The 20,376-nt window shown below is 39.3% G+C and overlaps 2 protein-coding genes across 2 annotated transcripts; both read left to right on the top strand.

Annotated features, from left to right (window-relative positions):
* The first annotated feature begins 2,503 nt into the window (after positions 1–2,503).
* hikeshi (heat shock protein nuclear import factor hikeshi) lies at positions 2,504–5,181 on the top strand. The gene has a single exon (XM_042388313.1). It carries the CDS (start codon positions 3,807–3,809, stop codon positions 4,404–4,406), a length of 600 nt encoding a protein of 199 aa, XP_042244247.1. The 5' UTR covers positions 2,504–3,806; the 3' UTR covers positions 4,407–5,181.
* A 3,028-nt stretch (positions 5,182–8,209) lies between these two features.
* Positions 8,210–17,367, top strand: LOC121881575 (dehydrogenase/reductase SDR family member 13-like). The gene is made up of 5 exons (XM_042389442.1): positions 8,210–8,342; positions 11,196–11,314; positions 14,037–14,160; positions 15,158–15,484; positions 16,887–17,367. The coding sequence occupies exons 1-5, from the start codon at positions 8,219–8,221 to the stop codon at positions 17,147–17,149; spliced, it is 957 nt and encodes a 318-aa protein (XP_042245376.1). The 5' UTR covers positions 8,210–8,218; the 3' UTR covers positions 17,150–17,367.
* Positions 17,368–20,376: the final 3,009 nt, after the last annotated feature.

Below are 20,376 nucleotides of genomic sequence, written 5' to 3'. Positions count from 1 at the left end.
GTCAAGTCAGCGGAAACGGAGGGAGACCACATCCGGTTACTGCCTTCAAAATAAAACACCACAGTGTCAGAGTTTACATATACTGTTTACACTGTTTATACTGAACATTTGCACATTCTCGGTCAATATCTTCCTTTACAGCTCTCCTCACTCAGAATATATTTTTTACTGATTAATTTATTGTAAAATTTAATTTATATTATTTTTGATTAGGGCTGCAACTAACAATTATTTTCTTTATCAATTATTTGATTAGATGTTTGGTCCATAAAATGTCAGAAAATGGTGAAAAATGTGGGTCAATGTTTTCCAAAGATGACGTCCTGAAATGTTTTGTTTCATCCACAACTCAAAGATATTCAGTTTACTGTCATAAAGACTAAAGAAACCAGAAAATATTCACACTTAAGAAGCTGCAATCAGAGAATTTGGACTTTAAAAAAAAAAAAAATTACCCAAAACGATTAATCGAATATCAAAATAGTTGCTGATTAATTTATTTGTTGGCAAATAAATGCCTGATCGTTGCAGCTCACCTGACTTTTGTGGTAGTTGTATTTTCACTTAGCTCCTATTTTCTGATTGTTATGCACCACAACACAAAGGCAGATTCCTCGTATGTGCAAACCTACTTGGCAATAAACATGTTTGTGATTTTGAATACAGACAGAAAACAAGTCAAGGTGGCCGATTAAACTGATGTTAATAATTCCAGTTGTAACCGTACTGAAGGAACTTTACATCACACCTAACATAACATGATTTTAACAGTTATTACAGAATATCAAACAAACAAACAGCTGCTGTTCAGTGCATGTTTTATTCATTTAAATATATTATAAAAAATAATCTGCAGACATAATTCAGCAGATAAATAAAAGATGAATTATTGTACATACAAACATACTTTCAAACGGAATAATACCAATAATCAACTATTTTGTTAGAATATCTACAGTATATTTACAATTAATAAATAAGTGGTTCTGGGGATTAACTTTTGTTATTGTTTTCTGTTAAAATGAAAACAGAAATCATAAAAAACACTTATAAATATTTCTATTTATTCATTAGAATTATAAGAATTATAAGTACAAAAAGTTAGCAACACAATGCAGGATGTTATTGTTGTTAAAACCTTTCAGGATGCTGCTTTTAGCCACTATGGAACTCTGCCTTTAAATATTAGACTTACTGACTCAGTGGACCTTTTTAATACAGCCTATAACTAACAGCTGTCTGTTTTAATTGTTATGATTTTCTCTCATTTCTTTTTAGTGACTGTGTAACTGCATTTCTTCCTTGTGTGTGTGTGTGTGTGTCTGCTTTTAAACTTGTTTTTGGTGTTTTTGCTGTTGAATCGTACGTTGAGATGCATCTTGGTCATGAAATGTGCAATATAAATAAAGCATGAATATTATAGCCATGCAAATCTTAGTTTTAGGGCTAATTATAAAGTAAATTAAGGACTTAATGACTTAAAATGAGCATTTGTAGTTTTTTTTAAGCCTATTTAGTTTCAGGTTTCCTGCACAAAAACCACTGGATTTCTTTTTTTACTTAAAATACAAATTGCAATGTCTTATGCCAATCTTTTTTTTTTTTTTTTTTTTTAAATCTAATTATGATTTCCACTTGTTTTTGTTTAAAGTGAAATTGTATTTCGAGTCTGAAGTTGTTTCAAGAATGTTTTGCTTTATTTTATTTTTTTAAAGCAAAGACGTCTCACTTCCGGTCATATTGACGCTTAATCCCGTTATTTTAACGGCTCTGTTGACTCTAACGAGCCGATTCACGAATCATCGAACTTCTCCACGACTACCTGTAATTATTCTACCCTGAGTCTTGTCTCTCAGGCAGAGCATTTATATCTGTTCAAAGCTTCTTTCTGCCATCTCAAAGACATCTGTAAACTCCTCATCTCTCTCTCTAACGCTGTCAGATGTAGAGAAACTTGTCCTTTATCTCCTTCAGACTGGTCTACTGCACTGTGTTCTTCACTGGGATCCTAGCAGGAGCCTCCAGAAGCTCCAGTACATCCAGAACAGAGCTGCCACGATCCTGATGAGAGTGAAAACACCAACATATAACATCAATTCTGTTGTCATTGCACTGGCTCCCCCCTGAGTTAGTCATATCAAGTGGATATCTGACACATTTACAGTCTTTTTAGCATCAAATTCCCTCTTTGTGTTTCCTCGGACAGTGTTTCCCTGTTGAGCTGCAGGTGGAAGTACAGTAACAAAAAGAGGGACTTTGGCACTAAAAAGACTGTAACGTTGAAAGATATCTACTTGATTTGACTCATTTGGACGCTGAAGCTTCATATTAGCTTCAGATAAACTTTGAAATACATATTTTGCACAGAAGGAGGACTGTGGATTTTGTCCCCCATCACTTCCATTGTAAGGTCATTATGAAGGGATCTTCTAATGGTCAGTATGAACAGGAGGACTGATTACAGCAAGAAAAACAGCTTTAATGTTCATTTGGGCTTCTGACTATTGTTTTAAGACACACTAGAAACACTGTGAATTGTCCTTTAAGACTGGGGTTTAGACGTGTGTCAGTCCTCTGGAAAGGTCAACAACAACGGAACAAGTTTGCCTGTCAGACCAAACTGAGGGCATCAATATCCCCATAATTATCGATCCGTCAGGTGGATGGTCGAGCAGCAGATGGAGACTCCAGTCAGATGCATCTCGTTGGGATGACAGCAGTGACAAGAACAGGCTTTAGACTTGAAGATATCAGCAGTGTGACCTGCCTCCCGCTCAGACCGGAAGCAGAGATGAAGGCGGTGGTCTGCAGGTGTGTGTGTGTGAGGCAAGAAGAATGACCAGATTCAGAGAAGAGGTGAAGGAGGACAGTAATTCTGCGTGTTTGAGTTTTGAAGGGGGATTTGCTGGATAGACCTTGATTATATGAAATATGAAAGAGCTCCTCAGATGTTTCTGCTGTCAGGAATATAAACATGTTGCTGCAGTAAGAAGAGGAGTCAGAGGATGTGGAGATGTGTAAAGTAGAGAAGGAGAGAGCAGAGTGCCTGCACTGCCTGGAAAATCATCATACGGGGTCAGCACAGCGTCCAGAAAGACTGAAGGAAGGGGAAGTGAAGAAGAGGAGAGCAGAGGAGTACGCTGATGCTGCTGAGAGAAAGAACCAGAGCAGGAAAGGAACTGATCACAATATCTGCAGAGACAAGAAAAGACTTTTGGCATCATTGCCGTGATCATAAATCAAGCTGCTGAAATACAAGTGAAGTCAGAGAGAATAAAGATGGCGCTGGACGCTGCCAGGAGATATTTATCTGGAGAAGATCAGATGTGACACTGAGGGAAGGATTTGCATCAACTCAGGCAGTTGGGTCTGAATTATAGAAAGGAAAATGTCGTGAACCGGATCACTTTGGTTGGACACTGTAAATAATTTGCACTGTGACGCTGTTACAGTCCAGCAGATGGCGGTAATCTGACACTTATGGACGCCAACCGGCCGCCGTAGCGCAAAACAAAACACAAGAAGAAGAAGATACAGGGGGGGGGGGGGGGTGTTGGGGGGCGATCTGACAGATTGAACTAGAAGCTTCTACCAGCCCGCACAGCTGCGTTTATGTTCGCTGTCAGCGGCAGCGAGGCTCATTTTACCGGCTAAAGACGTCCCGCTGAGGGCTGCAGGGACCCGGCTGTCAGCGGAGAGGAGCCGCTAGCTCACAGGCTAAAAACAAAGCTAAAGCTAAAGCAGTTGTTTACAGTACAGGAGGCTAACTGACGGCTAACGGAGGCTAACGGCGGCTGTCAGCGGGGATGTTCGGCTGTTTGGTTGCTGGCAGGTTGGTGCAGACGGACGCGGTGCAGGTCTCCTCGGATAAGTTCGTGTTCAACCTGCCGGACTATGAGACGGTGAACCACGTGGTGGTGTTCATGCTGGGCACGGTGCCGTTCCCCGCGGACATGGGCGGCGCCGTCTACTTCTCCTTCCCGGACCCGGCAAGCGGCGGCCCGGTGTGGCAGCTGCTCGGCTTCATCACCAACGACAAGCCCAGCGCCATCTTCAAGATCTCCGGGCTGAAGGCCGGGGAGGGCGGCGCGCACCCCTTCGGCTCGATGGCCTCCTCCTCCTCCTCTTCCTCCATGGCTCAGGTCGGTGTGTCGGTGGAGCCGCTGCAGCAGCTGGTGCAGCAGATCCCGGTGTCCGGTGCCGCCGTTTCTACCGTGGACTCCTTCATGCAGTTCACGCAGAAGATGCTGGACAGTCTGTTCAACTTCGCCGCGTCCTTCGCCGTGTCGCAGCGGCAGATGACGCCGAACCCCGCGGAGACCTTCATCCCGTCCAGCTGCATCCTCAAGTGGTATGAAAACTTCCAGAGACGGATGTCCCAGAACCCGAACTTCTGGAAAAACTAAAGACTAAAGCAGAGGAAGTACCAAAGACTCGCTGAGGACAGTCTGCACAGTGCCTATAAGTTTAATAAGAGTTCATCAGATTTTATCAGACTGGCCCCGATCTGTTAAAGTGTCTTTAAGAGTCATTTGGTCTCTTTTTTTCATTCAAATAACAACATAGTGACTCTGGAATCAGCAGCTCAACAAAACACCAACAAAAGTCCACAATGTTTGTTGTTTCTGAAGATTTCAACCACATCCAGTGGTTATAAAATAAATAAAAAAGGTGAATTCCACTTTATTCTCAGTGAGGTTTTCCTTGATTGAGGAATTTTGTAGAAATGTCAAGTGTTCCTGAAGATTCTTTAACTGTTATTTATACTGGATTAAACACTCAGAGCACTTTATTAGGAACACCTGTGTAATCTAATGTAACCCAATACAACTTTATGTTTATTATTGAGGATGTGGTTGTGTTCTTAATAGCATTATGTTGAAAAGTGTTTCTAGTATCTTGTCTAAAATATTAGGAACCACCAGCACCCACTACAACATCACTAATAAACAGGAAGTAGAATTATCAGCTTTCTCACAACGTCAAGAAAAACTGAAAATGTAAAAACTTCATAAAAGTAAAATATAAGTGACAGGTGTTCCTAATAAAGTGCTCGCTGAGTTTATTAAATGATGTTAAAATGAAACTGTGAAGTTTCAGGATTCAACAGACACAGAGTACAAGCACCTTTGAATTCTTGTGCTGTTCACTCACTCGTTAAAAAAACTAATTAACAATAAATTTAAAAAAAAGACTAGCAAGGTCTGAGATGATGTATTTTGCTCCTCCATTGAAGCAGTTTCAGTGATACTGGAAGAAGAGATTTCACATGAAAACATAAAAACTGCAGCAGAGTGTAGCTTCATGTAATAAACAGATACAGTGGATTCACTTTTTGCACACTGTGTGTTATATATTTAATAATAAATGTTAAAAAAAAAAATGCAATTTTTGCCCGTCAGTCAACACTCAACAGCTCATAATGACGTGAAAGTGAAAACATGTTTTTTTTTGTTTTAATTTTTGCGAATTTATTAAAAATCAAAAAGTGAAATCAGAAGTATTCATATTTATTATTTGTTGTGGTTCTCCTGCATCCTGTTTGCTTTAATTATCTTTGATATCATATGTCTACAACAGTCAGGACTGACCATTAGAAGATCCCTTCATAATGCTCTTATGGATCAGCCTTTAGTTATGCTGCTATAAGCATAGACTGCCGGGAGACTTCCCATGATGCACTGGGCTCCTCTCCATCTGTATGTATTCATTTACCATTAATGCAACTTGGCTTCTTCCCCGGAGTTCTTTGTGCTTTCTCATCTCACAGGAAACCCCAGGGACCGGACTCTGGCCCTTGTGGGGATCCTTCTCCTGCCGTTGCCCCCCCCCTTTTCTTATCTCTCAACCCAACCAGTCAAAGCAGATGGCCGCCCACCAAGAGTCCGGTTCTGCTTGAGGTTTCTTCCCGTTAAAGGGGGGAATTGTTGTGTCTCTGTAAATTAAAGAGTTCAGTCTAGACCTGTTCTATGTGAAAAGTGCCCTGAGATGACTTCTGTTGTGATCTGGCGCCATATAAATAAAATTGAATTGAACTTACAATGGAAGTGATGGAGGACAAAATCCACAGTCCTCCTTCTGTGCAAAAAATGTATTTCAAAGTTTATCTGAAGCTAATATGAAGCTTCAGCGTCCAAATGAGTCAAATCAAGTAGATATCTTTCAACGTTACAGTCTTTTTAGTGCCAAAGTTCCTCTTTTTGTTACTATACTTCCACCTGCAGCTTAACAGGGAAACACACAGACTGTAAATGTGTCAGATATCCACTTGATATGACGAACTCAGACTGCTGAAGCTGAATAGAAGCTTCACACAGACTTTTAAATGCATTGAAGCACATTTCAAGGATCTTTTAATATCCAGTATCAACAGGAGGAATGATTACAGACACCTGACTGCTGGTTCAATACTGCTGTATGATTCATTTTGCATATTGAGTACATTTACTTTCAATACTTGAAGTGAATCTTGCAACTAATACTTCTGTACTTTTACAGTATGCAGGACATTTACATATAATAATAAGAATAAACTTTATTTCTTCAGCACAATTCATGTATAAAATGTAACACAAAGTGCTTCACATAAAAACAAAGAATCAGAACATTTACAATAAAACAGAATAGGATATAATTATTTTGAGTATTTCTACTTTTATTCAACAAGCTCAGAACTTCTTCCACCACTAAAGTTTGGCAGCAATCAGCCAGCAGGTGTCGCTGCAGCTTTGCATCAAAGCTCTGGATCTGTGAAAGAGTGTAAAACATCCTGCTGTCATTTACCTGAGAATGACTGACACGGTTCATTTATTGATCAAGGTCACTTTTATTGTCTTTCTAGGGGGAAATTCGAGAAAATTGCTGCTGCAACAACATCACAATAAAAATAAAAATAAAAACAATAAATAAGAAAACACATGCAGACACTGGCCTGAGATAAAAATACCAGTAAATTAGTATAAAAACCATTTACTTTATTAAAAAACTGCAGTTCTAATGCAAAGTACACACACGCATTAGTATATAAATTACAAACAGACACATCCAGGGCTGCGTATCGACCGAAATAACTCAGTAACAAGTTTTATCGAAACTTCTCCAGTCAAACGATACCTGCATTTCATCCTCTTTATACCCAGAACTAGAAAAAAAAGACTATTTGTATGGTTTCGCTTGCAGCCAATCACGGCAAGCGTTCTTTGATTTAACGCGACGTGTGATTGGCTCGCTGCCGCAGCAGCTGCAACCCGAGCAGACTGTGGTGATAATACTTCATTGTACTATTTTCAACACTTATTTAATAAATATTTCAATAATCTGAACACTTTGAAACTGTATTTGTGTAAAAAATCATTTGGATGAGGAGGAGTGGTTCCAGTCACGTGACTTTAAGGATACTGGTATTGGTACTTAGACACATCTCACTTTACATGCTTATAGGCAAGACAAGTATTTGTGTAGCACATTTCAACAACAAGGTGATTCAAAGTGTTTTAATTGAGCATAAAAAGCATTAAAACAGAATATAAAAGCAACACAAGTAAAAAGACACATACAAACAATTAAAAAGTGTTAAATTTGGAAATAAAAAAGAAGCTAAAAAGGGAATAAGACAGATAAAACAAGAGAATAAAAGTAACAGTGCAGTGTAAAATATTAACCCTTAATGTGGTTTAATAAAAGGCGGCAAACAGAAAAGTCTTCAGCTGTGATTTAAAGAACTGAGAGTCGCAGCAGACCTGCAGTTTTCTGGGAGTTTGTTCAGATATGTGGAGCATAAAAACTGAACGCTGCTTCTCCAGGTTTAGTTTTGACTCTGGGGACAGAAAGCAGACCTGATCCAGACCTGATCCAGACCTGATCCAGATGAACTGAGAGGTCTGGATGGTTCATAATGTAGCAGCAGATCAGAAACCATCCAGAGTTTTATAAACCAACAGCAGTATCTTAAAGTCAATGCATTGCAGAGCAGCAGTTATGAGTGTTTATAATTATTGTGCAACCTCATCATGTGAACATGTAGCAGTTATCAGTGATCAATCTGTTTCCGGGGGGGGGGGGGGGATTCTCTGGCTTTGAGGGGGGAAAAGGCGTGGAGCTGCTCTTACAGCTGATAAACTGTAACAGCAAAGTCCACACATACGTTCACAGCTACTCACACGTGAAAAGCTGCATATTTCCTTCATTAAGTCTCTCTGCAGTTTGGTTTCTGTGCAGGATGCTGCTGCTGCTGTTTGGAGCTCTGTTAGTCGGAGGTTATTTTCTTCTCCATATGACTTATCTCAAGCTGCCCAGATGTAAAAGCGCCGTGAAGTTACACGGAAAAACCGTCATCGTGACCGGTGAGTTCACAAACCTGCTAATCGAGCTAATTACACTTTGAAATCATCAGTAAGGAACTGTTGCATGCTGAAAACACCTGCTGAGTCTGACACAGAAAACACATTTCACATGTGGAAGGTCACGTATTCATATGGATCATATTTTAGTGGCAAACATGGAGCCGGGAGTTTCATATACTTGGATTTAGGCCTTTATGAGAACTATTTCATGACTGAATAAAGAAGATTAAAATGGATTATCAACCAGACAAAGCAAGCAACTGTTCATTAGTTTTGGTAACTTGATTAACTGCAAGTTTGTCAAGGAATTTCAACCACTAGTAGAAGATAAATGCAGGAGGAGTCCTGCAGTTTTAGGCCATTATTTCATTTTATACTGTGGTTACATGCTGCTGTGGTCATACAGGGAATATTATTTCATCATAGGAGGACAGCTGGTTTCTGGGCAGATAATGAAGCTGCTGTGTGTAGATCTGGACTAGATCACTAGATCACCAAGTCAGTGTTCATTACAGCCACAATGTGAAAATATTTGACACAACAAACAACATCCTGATAGTTCATTTATACTCAGAGTCTTACCGTCGGTGGAGCTAAAATGTAAAGTTTGTCCTGAAGGTGGCGCTAGAGGAAAGGCGCTAAAATCTAAAAAGAGTTGAACCTCTAGAGAGCAGGAATGTGATCAGGACATTTCATGAAATTCTGTTGAGTCCGTTTGGAGATATTTGAATAAGAATTTAAGAGTTGAACACATCAGTTTAAGGTTAATGTTTAACACTGCAGGGGGCAAAACATCAAATATACTTTTGGAATATTAGAGGGACTTTCCTCCCAGGAGAGAGGTCAGAATCAGTCATTTCATTAAGTGTCTTAAAACAATAGAGGTTTTACAATGTTTTTTAACTGAATTAAGGATCTTTTAGGGTTTTCAGGGAGTTTTCATTACATCATTTCAGACAGAAATGTTCCAACAACTACAGTTCCCCCAAAGCTTTGAGAACCAAAACATTGTTGTTTTTGCTTGATAACATAACCTCAACTGAAAGGTTTTTTCTCAGGTCATATTTTCATATATGACTATTTGTTATCATGTGTCTGAAGTTCAACACTGAGGTTACCTCATGAAACCTGAAAATCAGGAAAAGTTAATAAGTGTTTTTTTGTCACAGATACAGAAGATGACCTCCATGCTGGAAAATGTTCAAATGACATTTTCCTTTAATTAATGTGACCTAAAATATGGACATGAGAGCCTCGGTATAATGTTACATTACATTCAAAAGAATAATTAGATTATATTAGATTCAACTTTATTGTCACTGAACAAGCACAAATACTTAATAATGAGATGCAGCTGACATCAAACCAGAAGTGTAATTTAGGCATAAAGTGCAGATGTACAGGATATAAATGACTTTACATGTAGATATATACGTGTGCAGTGATGCAGGATGTTATATAAAGTGATGGAGTGAGTCAATAGTTCAGTTTATTACAGTTCAGTCATAATAAATGATAATAAACACACTGGTCATTGAAACCTTCGGAGGCTGCATCAAAAGCTCGCCACCCAGCTAGATAAACACATTTCAGAGTGCACTGATGCACCATCTAAACCAGCTCACAACCAACTGCAACCATGTCACACGTGTTTTTTACCGCAATGACAGCATGATTGTCTGATTGTGTATTTTAGAAAGTTCCATAAATTGTTGGGTGCGGTCGGTCCCCCCCCCCCCCCGAATAACAGCAATGGAAAAGAGGTTTCAAACTCTTGTTGTTAAAATAGAAAATGCACTTGTGCTCATCAGTGCGCCCATCAGTGCGTGTCAGTCTTAAAGTGAGGTGTGGTCAGGCGCATTGGTGGCACATCGCTATCTGGAGGCAGCAGAGAGCGATTGACCAACAAAATCCTGTCTAAAGTCAACAGCGCGATGTTTCTGTTATTTTAAGGAGAATTATCAAGATGCGCCCATACAGCGCCCAGACACTCTGCCTGTTACACACACAAACATGCAAAAGGTAACAAATAAAAGAATTACAATGTGAAAGATTACTATTGTGTATATTAATATATTTTAAAAAAATGCATGTCATAATGCTTAGTCATAATATTTATCAGAATTAACTAATCGCAGTAATGATGGATTAAAGTGTTTAATTATTTGACCAAATCAACTTTCCTGCTGCATTAATACATGATGAGATGAGGAAATAAATGAGGTGAAAACAATGATTCAACTAACGAAGGAAATAAATCTGCACAGTTTCCAGCTGCTGCAGGATCAGGAGAGTCCTGATAACTGTGTTAATGATTCTTTACATGATTAAAATGAATCATTTAATTATTGAACAATATTTAACAAATATTCTTTAACATTTTTGAGAGTACAGTGATCAGGTTTCCAGACTTTCAGCAATTAAAACCCTGCTGTTTTGACCTTTTACTCCATGACTGAACAAAACGATTTTAAAGAAACCAAAGCTGTAATTAAAAAAAAAAACCTTTTCAAAAACCAAACAAAGATAAATTGGCAACAAAATAATGAACAGGACCTTAAACTGGTGGTCTGGGGCCACGGGAGGGTCCAGGAGCAGCAGTGTGCTCGTTATGGATCGTGCGCTTTCACTTTGCGCACAAGCAGATCCGTTTCCTCAGCAGAGAAGCGTTCATTCTTAGTACTTGGCAAATGCGCCGCCATAATAGCAGTCCGCCAAGGTGCAAGTGCACCTGGCTCTTAAAGGGAATGGGAGATGGTGGATTTGGACACACCCTCAATGCAATTCAGACCGCGCGCTTTAGATCGTTAAAATAGGGCCCTTATTCTCTATGATTCTGTCCGTCCTCCCCAGGAGCGAACACTGGCATTGGCAAGACCACAGCACTGGACCTGGCCAGGAGGGGGGCAAGGGTGATCCTGGCCTGCCGGGACAGGCGGCGAGCCGAGGCTGCTCTCCAGGAAATCATCCGGGTAAGGACGAAAGAAGAGTTGTTGTTTCTTAGTGTTTGGGGGAGAAGTTAGGAGGACTTGAGACACAGTTCTGGTTGAAAGAAACACAAATGAGGTTATGAGGAACAGGCAACAACACTCACTCTTATTTATCTAACAGAACTCATCCTGTACTTTATAATAAGTCTGACAGTCTACGGTTACATCTGGTGTACCTCAAGGCTCCATCCTCGGTCCCCTTCTCTTATGTATATACTGTTTATTACCACTAGGTGACATAGTTTCCAGAAATGTGCTTCATTACATTATTATACTGATGACACACATGTCATTCTTGTCTATCTCGGCTAGGTTGCTCTCCTGGAATTCCTGAAAACAGAAGCCACTTCTGGCCAATTTTCCTAATTACTCTGGATTTAATAATGTCTTGAGTCAAAATCTTTTGAGCTTTCCATTCCTGTTGTGGATAATATTGGAAACAATAACATTGTTTTTTACTTTCTTCAGTACAAGTTCCTGGTCCATAAAGAATTTGAAGTCTAGGCCCCATAATAGCTGAAATTATTTCTCATCATATTCCTAATTCCCCATATGAATTTGAATAAACCTTTTTCCTATTGAGTGATAATTGTAGGAGGTGTAAGACTAGCATTCAGGCGAAAATTCTGCAAAAAATATGCTGGAGTTGTACCATATGTATAACCTGCTCTTGTTCTTTGAGCTAGGTGGCTAGCAGTGTCTCTAGCATAGCCTACATTTCCCCCTGTATAGAGGGAAAGCCATCGCATCATTACAAATGTTGTCACTTGATCAGTGGAATGAAAACGTTGTTTTACAAGATTAAGATCACCTGGAAGAAACCCATAGTCTAGAACTTTTTTGTCCATGTGTGCAGCTCTCGCATCTGTCCAAGTCATGGGTGTGAGCCATAAAGGATAGAGATGACTATCAGCATGCCTAGATGTCTTTGATATGCATTGTTTTAACAGCCTGTCAACTTCCTCATGCTTCAGTCGGGCATAAGCTGTCAGAGTTTCTGGTACCGATTGAGGCCTTTCGGGTCATTATTCCATAATCTGCAACATCCCACCTTTCAACATGAGCTGGAAACCATAAGACTCCAAAGGTTCCCAATGCTCCTCTCTGAAGTATCTCTGTTTTGCTATAGCCTCTCCGTGGAGGGCTCTGGCTACCATATGTGACGCCTTACCTTTCCCTTGAGCCAGGACTAACAAACCTCCGAATGTATGAGCAGGGCCGTATTAATTTAGTCTTTCTTCCTAATTTGTGAAAAATGTACTGGACCAAATTTTTTAAGAACTTCTGTATTATTTGCTTTTACCTCTACTATGGTGTCTTCCCCTTCTGTTTTGGATTTAATTGCTTCCTTATTAGGATTTACTTCTTTGCTGCTCACCCAGACTTTATCACCAACCTGAAAAGCAAAAGGGCCTGGGTTAGGTGGACTGTCAACTATGACTGTTTTAAGCTATGGAGCCTGAATGAGTTCATGCAGAGGAACTAACTTTTCAGGTGAATCTCAATCAGTTGGTGCATTTTTTTTATAATCCAATCTTGTGCAGCTCTAACAGCTCTTTCAGCTACACCATTTGTTTCAGGTTTACAAGGAATAAACCAAATTTGAGTCGTGGATACTTCAGAGTTTTTAAAATGTCTTCCATTATCCATTCTCAAAGTTTTGATGGTTGGATGTTGAATCAACAGCTCTGCTAATCTGGCTGAAACTGTCCTTCCTGTTGCTACTCTCATGGGGAAGAGTCGCCTCGCACTGGAACCGTTATCTGCACAGATTAGGAAATATTTATCACCCAATGTTGATCCGTATGAAAAAGGCCCTGCCACATCTGCACTGAAATGAGTGTGTGGGGTGCATGTGATAATGTGATGCGGATGAGTTTCTGTCTTCTTAAACCTTCCTGCTCGTGCACACTCGGGACAACTTTTCCTAAAGTTGATCACTTTTTAGCTCCAGGTATATCCAGCCCACATTATGACCCTGTCTCCTCCGACGTGTCCCAACCCTTCGTGTATTTGCTTTAACACATTGAACTGGTCAGGGGGTGGTACTTTGGTTATTCCTGTGTTACCATCTTTCCACTCATTAGGTATGATTAATCACAAAGGTCCCAGGCTTGCTGGCCGCTCCTGAGCTAACAAATCAACCTCCCTATTACCTCGAGACAGGTAGTCAGTGGCTCCAGTGTGGCTCTCTGCTTTGATCTATTTTACTTTTAGGCCTCTTCTAGCCTCTGCAATGATGCCCCACTGCTCTGCATTCCCTCAGAGTCAAACTCCCTCTGTTCCCACAAATCCAACTCCTCTCTTTCCTCTAGCAATCTCTCTCCTCCTGCTTTTCTGATTTCTTTATCTTGATCATCATCTACTGGGCATTGTGGATGGACGGGAATAATCAACATTCCTGCATTGTCTACGGGAACATAAAAATAGCTCAAAGTAGGCTTAAATAGAGTTTGTCTCAGCCACATATAGTGGAACTTTCAACAGCATATTTCCTACAAAAAGATGCAGTACAATACAACAACAAAGACAAATAATAATGTAAGAATGAGTAATAATCCACCCATTTCTCTTATCATTGATGTTCAGTGCAGGAAAAACATCTGGAATGAAAGAAAATGTACTGATGTAAAGCTGAAAACAGCAGCAGGAAACTATCCTATTAGCATGTAATGTTTTCCCAACTTCTCCTTGTCATCATCAGGAGTCGGGGAACAGTCAGGTGATCTTCATGCAGCTCGACCTGGCCAGTCTGAAGTCAGTTCGCTCCTTCGCAGAAAACTTCCTCCAGTCTGAATCCAGACTGGATCTGCTCATCAACAACGCTGGTCAGCCCTCCGTCCGTCCACCCTCTGTGTCTGCTGTTAGCCTTTTGACTGAAAGTGCAGTGAGTGATGATGCTGTGACAATATCTGCAAATAAATAACTTATTGTTGCTACGCCAACCAGTCTCTCTAATCTCACATGCAGTTGACTATAAGTGACAGATTTGCTATCAAATTATAATATCTTTTGAAACTAATTAGTGCTCTCAATTTAAACATTTCGTGCTCTCAGTTTAACGAAATTCACCCTCATGTCATTCTCTGGTCTGGTGTACACCCACACTGTGGATCACTTAGATTTAATAAAGTTTTATTTTGATCTTGGACTAAGATACGTGGCTATACTTTAAGCACAACACCGTGTTATCTCGGAGATCCCTTATAATACATATATATTAGTGCTGCTAAAATTAACACATTCATTTTTTTAAATTCATTTGAAGTAGTTAATGCTTCAAAAGAATTATCTGTCTTTCTGTCTGTCCAAGGCTGTAGTGGGTAGAGTGCAGATATTGGTATCATATGAAACTAGACAACTTCAGGCATCCATTGGTACCAACCTAGTTTGTCAGGAAAGAGGTTAAATAAAGCTCCAAAAGGCTAATCTTGGCGAAGGAAGTCTTTTTGCTTCTTCTTTTTTCATATTTTTATGGACTACTGTGGACCTTGTTGAAATTCAACTGGCGCTTGAACATGGAACACATTTATTGTTGTTAATTATCATTTATATTAGTGCACATAAGAAAAATGTCTTTCAATCTGACAGTCAATGGCCCTCGATGATTGTCAGCTAAAGTTAGAGCTACAGAGTGGTCTAATTCTAGATGACGACCGTCGATTTTTTTGAAATGACAACTGTAGCTGTCAGATTTTTATCAGGTTCAGCTAGCTAGCTAATTGGCTTAATGTGATTTGTTCATATGAGCACCTGACTGTTGTTTTAGGACTAATTGTATTCTGGTGTCAGTAAGTTTATTGCCTCTGATGATTCTTACTTCAGGTCTGATGAATAGCGGGAAGACGGAGGACGGCTTCGGGATGATCTTCGGCGTCAATCACCTGGGTCACTTCCTGTTGACGGTGTTGCTTCTGGACCGGCTGAAGGCGAGCGGGCCGAGCCGCGTGGTGACCGTTGCCTCCAAAGCCTTCGAGATGGGGAAGTTGGATTTCAACCGTCTGACGACTCACAGAGATTTGGCTTCGGGCAGCAACAACTTTCAGCTCTTCAAGAAGTACAGCAGCAGCAAACTGTGCAACATCCTCTTCACCTACAAGCTCGCCAAGAGGCTGCAGGGCACCGACGTCACCTGCTACAGCCTCCATCCTGGTCAGTACACCTCAGCCTTCACTCTCCAGGAGTTATCCTGGTTTATAGTTATTTTATCTTATGCTTATGTCGCTTTTTATCACCTACAGTGTCCCCAGGAAAAAAAATGAGTTGATTCAAAAAGTCAACATTTTTTTTACCCTTTAAGTCAAAATTATGATGTAGTAAGCCTCTCATCTGAGAATAGCAGATACAAATCAGATAGTAAGTCAAAATTATAAGATAATAACTCAATCTTTTGACTTAAAATCTCATATTTTTGCTTTACTATCTAAAGATTTGACTTAATAAGTCGCACTTTTGACAGTTGAAGTTTGTTCTGATTCATATAAAAATGATAAGTCAGTAAAAGTTCAGTAAATTCTGACCTTACAAGTGAAAATTCGGAGATATAATTTTTTTTTTTACTTTTTACAATGGAATTATGAGATATTAATGATATGGTAAATCAATATGAAATGGCTTTTTATTGATTTTTTTTTTGGCATTCCTTACATTTTTTTTTTAAAAATTCTAGCGTAAAAGAACATTTTTCATATATGAATTCTTTGGTATGTGGTATGGATCCATATACTTGTCTTAATAAAAATAAAAAATATAGAACTAAATAAATATAATTATAACTTATTGTGTCTCGGTATGTTATATTTTTGTCTTATCCCTAATAATCTGAAGTATCTGTTAATTTTGACAAGATCATGTTAGGAAGATTTTTTCGTCATCCGTTACCTTTCTTTTTATTCCGGCAACAATGGGGGTCGCTGGCGTCTTCACCATAGCAACGGTCGCTGAGGATCATGGGTAGGCTAATGTAGCCGCTTCCGCTATCGTACAAAACTGACAAAAATACATGATTTCTAAACCAAAATTGTCTTTTGAATTTGGTTTTCTGGATTTTCGTTGGGAAACTAAAAAGGAAAAAACCATGTGACTTCAGTTTTTGGTTTCAAACTCAAAAACGAATCAGCTGAATGTCGGCAGACCTGCTGGATATTCAATCCAAAAAGGAAAAACGATGAAAACGAATCAGCAAAAACCAACAACGGGCCGGGTTTGATTGGTTTTTCATTATTTGATTGTATTATTGTATTGTATTGTATTATTGACCAAAAACGGTTTTCAGTTTTTTGTTTTGAAACAAATAACAGATTTACCGTTTTTTGGTTTTTGAATTACAAATGAATTATGAATTATCTGATGATACCCGGACCAATGGGCCTCCATACATATAAATGAAAGACATTGTCATTGTCTCATAAATAAAAAAACTGTCTAATATTATATAATCATAACAGTTTTGACATAGTAGATATTCATTTTGAATTAACAAATGGGCTTCTCTGGCTTTAAAATAAATGTTCTGTCAGTTGAACTTTTTGGTTATTTTTTCTTGTCTATCAAGGAGTCATAAATACAGAGATCGGTCGTTATACCGGATTTTGGTGGAGGCTGTGCCAGGCACCCATCAGCTTCCTCTTCTTTGTGGATGCTGAGTCCGGAGCTCAGACCACGCTCCACTGTGCCCTGAAGCAAGGCATCGAGCATCTCAGCGGCCACTACTTCACCCACTGCGCGCCGCTGCTGAACATCGAGGCGAAGGCGAGAGACGACGCTGCTGCCAAGAAGCTGTGGGAGCTCAGTGAGAGTTTCTGCGGTTTGTCCTAAAAACCAAACCTGTCAAACTGAAAATCCAAGCTTTGTTTTAATCCCCAAGTGATTATATTTATATACGAGTCCCCCAATGAGTGTCCCTGAATGCATCACCATGGAGTTTAAAACAGTTTCAGCTCTCAACTGTATTAATACCACATGAAGATAATGACATGTTGACAATACAGTGAAAGTGAATAAATGTTTACAGTATGTGATTTGAGTTAAAGCTGCAAGCAGCGTTGGTCGGGACGTCACACTCTGGCCTGTCGGGATCAGATCATTTTGCTTTTTAAAAATCAGGGATATTTCTTACAAGTGTGGTGTGCTTTTATTTTGAAAGTTTGATTGACATGTGTTCTGTCAGGTGTGTAGAGACAATAAGTAACTGCAGCTGGACACAGAAAAATACTCATATATCTGAATGGAGAGTGTGAGCGAACCCACACCTTTTTGAACATTTACTGCTTCCACATAGTTTTAGATACAAACTTCATTTGAACTTTAAATGAGTCACGAGACTTTGACCTACAAATCTTGAACTTACATGTTTTTTCTATCTGTTAGTATGATTTTTATCTGACCCTATGTATTTTACTGATTTTGGGTGTTGGACATGTGACATAAACATTCTAGAGTCTGCATGTCCCCTTAGGTAATATGGTATAGCCCTTCGGGGGACCTTAGAGATACAAACAATGGATCCATGGTCAAGTTTGGGACTGTTCCAGATGTGGTATGTTGTGACACATAATATGTTGTGAGGTAGCTGTCAATTACATGATGGATGGCTCCCAACTGACCTAGTGCCCATGGAAAACCTATGTTATTCATGTGATAAGATACAGATGTGTAACCCCATATAAGCTATGCACCGACAGTGGTACGTTGCCCAGACCATCTTTGTACATGGAATGGACCCGATGGCCATCGTCTAATAAACGTCTACAAAATAAGAACTTTGTCAGCTCTTCCTTTGAACGATATCATCACACATCCTTCCTTTCACTATCTTTTATTGTTTTTGAGATATTAGAGTGTGAGTTTTAAAGTCTTTTCTTGCTCCTCCTGTGATTTTATAATGAGTGTGTATTGCGGAATGTTTCACAGCACTGAGGGAGTGACATCACCAGGAGCAGCTGGAGAGGAGGATTTTAGAGTACGCTTCTTGTGAAATCTCCTCATAAATCCCATGACTTTGGCCAAATCTTACATTAAAAATCATATTTTAGTAGGAAATTTCGTTGTGAATCCATTGATACAGGTTTGAAAGTGGTCAGACTTATAGTTTAGACATCAGAAGCCTCTGTTTGACATAAAGTTCATGCCCATAGATTGCCTCCCCATTGGTTTACATTGTAAGGGTGATGTGGCACTGCAACTTTCAGGACTTATAAAATCTAAACCATTGGAGTTATTACAAAGTTTTTAACAAGTTTTTTTTGCCACAATGTCATAAGTCATGTACCAAAGTTTGAAGCCGATACCATTAACGCCCTCAGAGGAGATAGCGTTTGTTCGGAGTCCAAAATTGGGGCAAAGTCTTATTTTGAAAGTGAGATTGTGGACTTCCTGTTGGATTTAGGTCAGGGGTGTCAGTGTATGATTTGTAGGTCTTGATGAGATGAATAATTGAGTATTGATTTGATTGCTCTACGACATCCCTACTGTTTTACAGTAGTCCTCTGCCTTTTGGGTTCGGTCCTTAATTAACTATTCCAAGTGCGAGAGTTTCTGCAGTCTGTCCTAAAAACCAAACCTGCCAAAACTGAAAATCTGAGCTTTGTTTTATTCCATGAATGATTCTACAAACTATGTTTCATATAATTGTGTAAGTCATAATTACGAGAATTTTTTTTTCTTTAGTGAATGCAATGTGCTCCCTTACATCTGTCTGGCACTTCAGATTAGAGGCCACATCGATGCTTCTCAGAGTTCAAGCAGCAGACACATACTCAACATCTGCTGTTCGGAGGAGACTGCGTGAATCCGGCCCTCATGGTCGAACTGCTGCGGAGAAACACTGCTGAGGAAGACCAGTAAGAAGCAGAGAAACACCAGTAATAGACATTAGACCAGTGGAGAGATCTGTACTTTGATCTGATGAATGAATGAAAGGTATCTGCATGTGTGGTTCCTCACCGTGAAGCCTGGAGGAGAAGGTGTGATGGTGTCACTGTTAGACATTCATTCAGAATTCAAAGCAACTCAACCAGTATGGCTACCACAACATCCTGCAGTGACGCTCCATCCCATCTGGTTTTGCTTAGTGGGACCATCATTTGTTATTTAACAGGACAATGAGTTGGACCACAGAGTGAAGGAAAAATGTTGGAACTCCTTCAACCATCCAGGTGATGACATCATGAAGCTGGTTCACACGTGTGTCATCAAAGAAAACAGTGGTTACTTAGAAGAATCTCAAATATGAAACATATTTTGCTTTGTTTAACACTTTTTTTGTTCACTACATGATTCCATATGTGTTATTTCACAGTTTTTGATGTCTTCAGTGTTGTTCGAAAATGTAGAAAATAGTGAAAATAAAGAAAAACCCTTGAATGAGAAGGTGCGTGTCTATCTATCTATCTATCTATCTATCTATCTATCTATCTATCTATCTATCTATCTACTAGGGGTGTGACTGAATACAAATACATTATTTGGTAAAGCACAAATAGTGGGTTTTATATGAATATTTGTTTCATACAAATATTTTAAAAATTATTTGTTGGGGGTGTTCCCCAGAGATAAAGTTGAGCTACTGACACAAGCAAAGAGCTCTTAAAGACTCTCCATGAACTGTTGTTCCTCTTCTCCTTTCCACAAAGTTAGGTTGTAAAAAAATAGACAATAAATGAAAAATGCAAAGTAATAATCGCCTTTGAAGTTCCTCCCTACACGTTACACGGTGTTATGGGTCTACAAATAGGCTGCAATGAGGCGATGAGTAAAGTTTTAGCTCAGTAATCACAATGATTTTCTAAAATTAAGAGTGTAATAAAAACAAAAACAGGATTTTTAAGCCTCTTTCCACTTTTATTTGAACACAAAAACAGATACAAATAATTTTTGCTGCCTCAACAAATACAGATACAAAAACTGGGATCTCTGCACATCTATCTATCTATCTATCTATCTATCTATCTATCTATCTATCTATCTATCTATCTATCTAAATATAGAAATAGAAGTTTCCTCCTTTTCCTCCATTAATATTAAACTACATGCGTGGTATTTAA

The sequence above is a fragment of the Thunnus maccoyii genome, chromosome 16 (genome assembly GCF_910596095.1).
Source record: "Thunnus maccoyii chromosome 16, fThuMac1.1, whole genome shotgun sequence".
Taxonomy (NCBI): domain Eukaryota; kingdom Metazoa; phylum Chordata; class Actinopteri; order Scombriformes; family Scombridae; genus Thunnus; species Thunnus maccoyii.
Note: the sequence above shows the minus strand (reverse complement) of the source record. Positions and strands in the feature narration are given on the sequence as shown.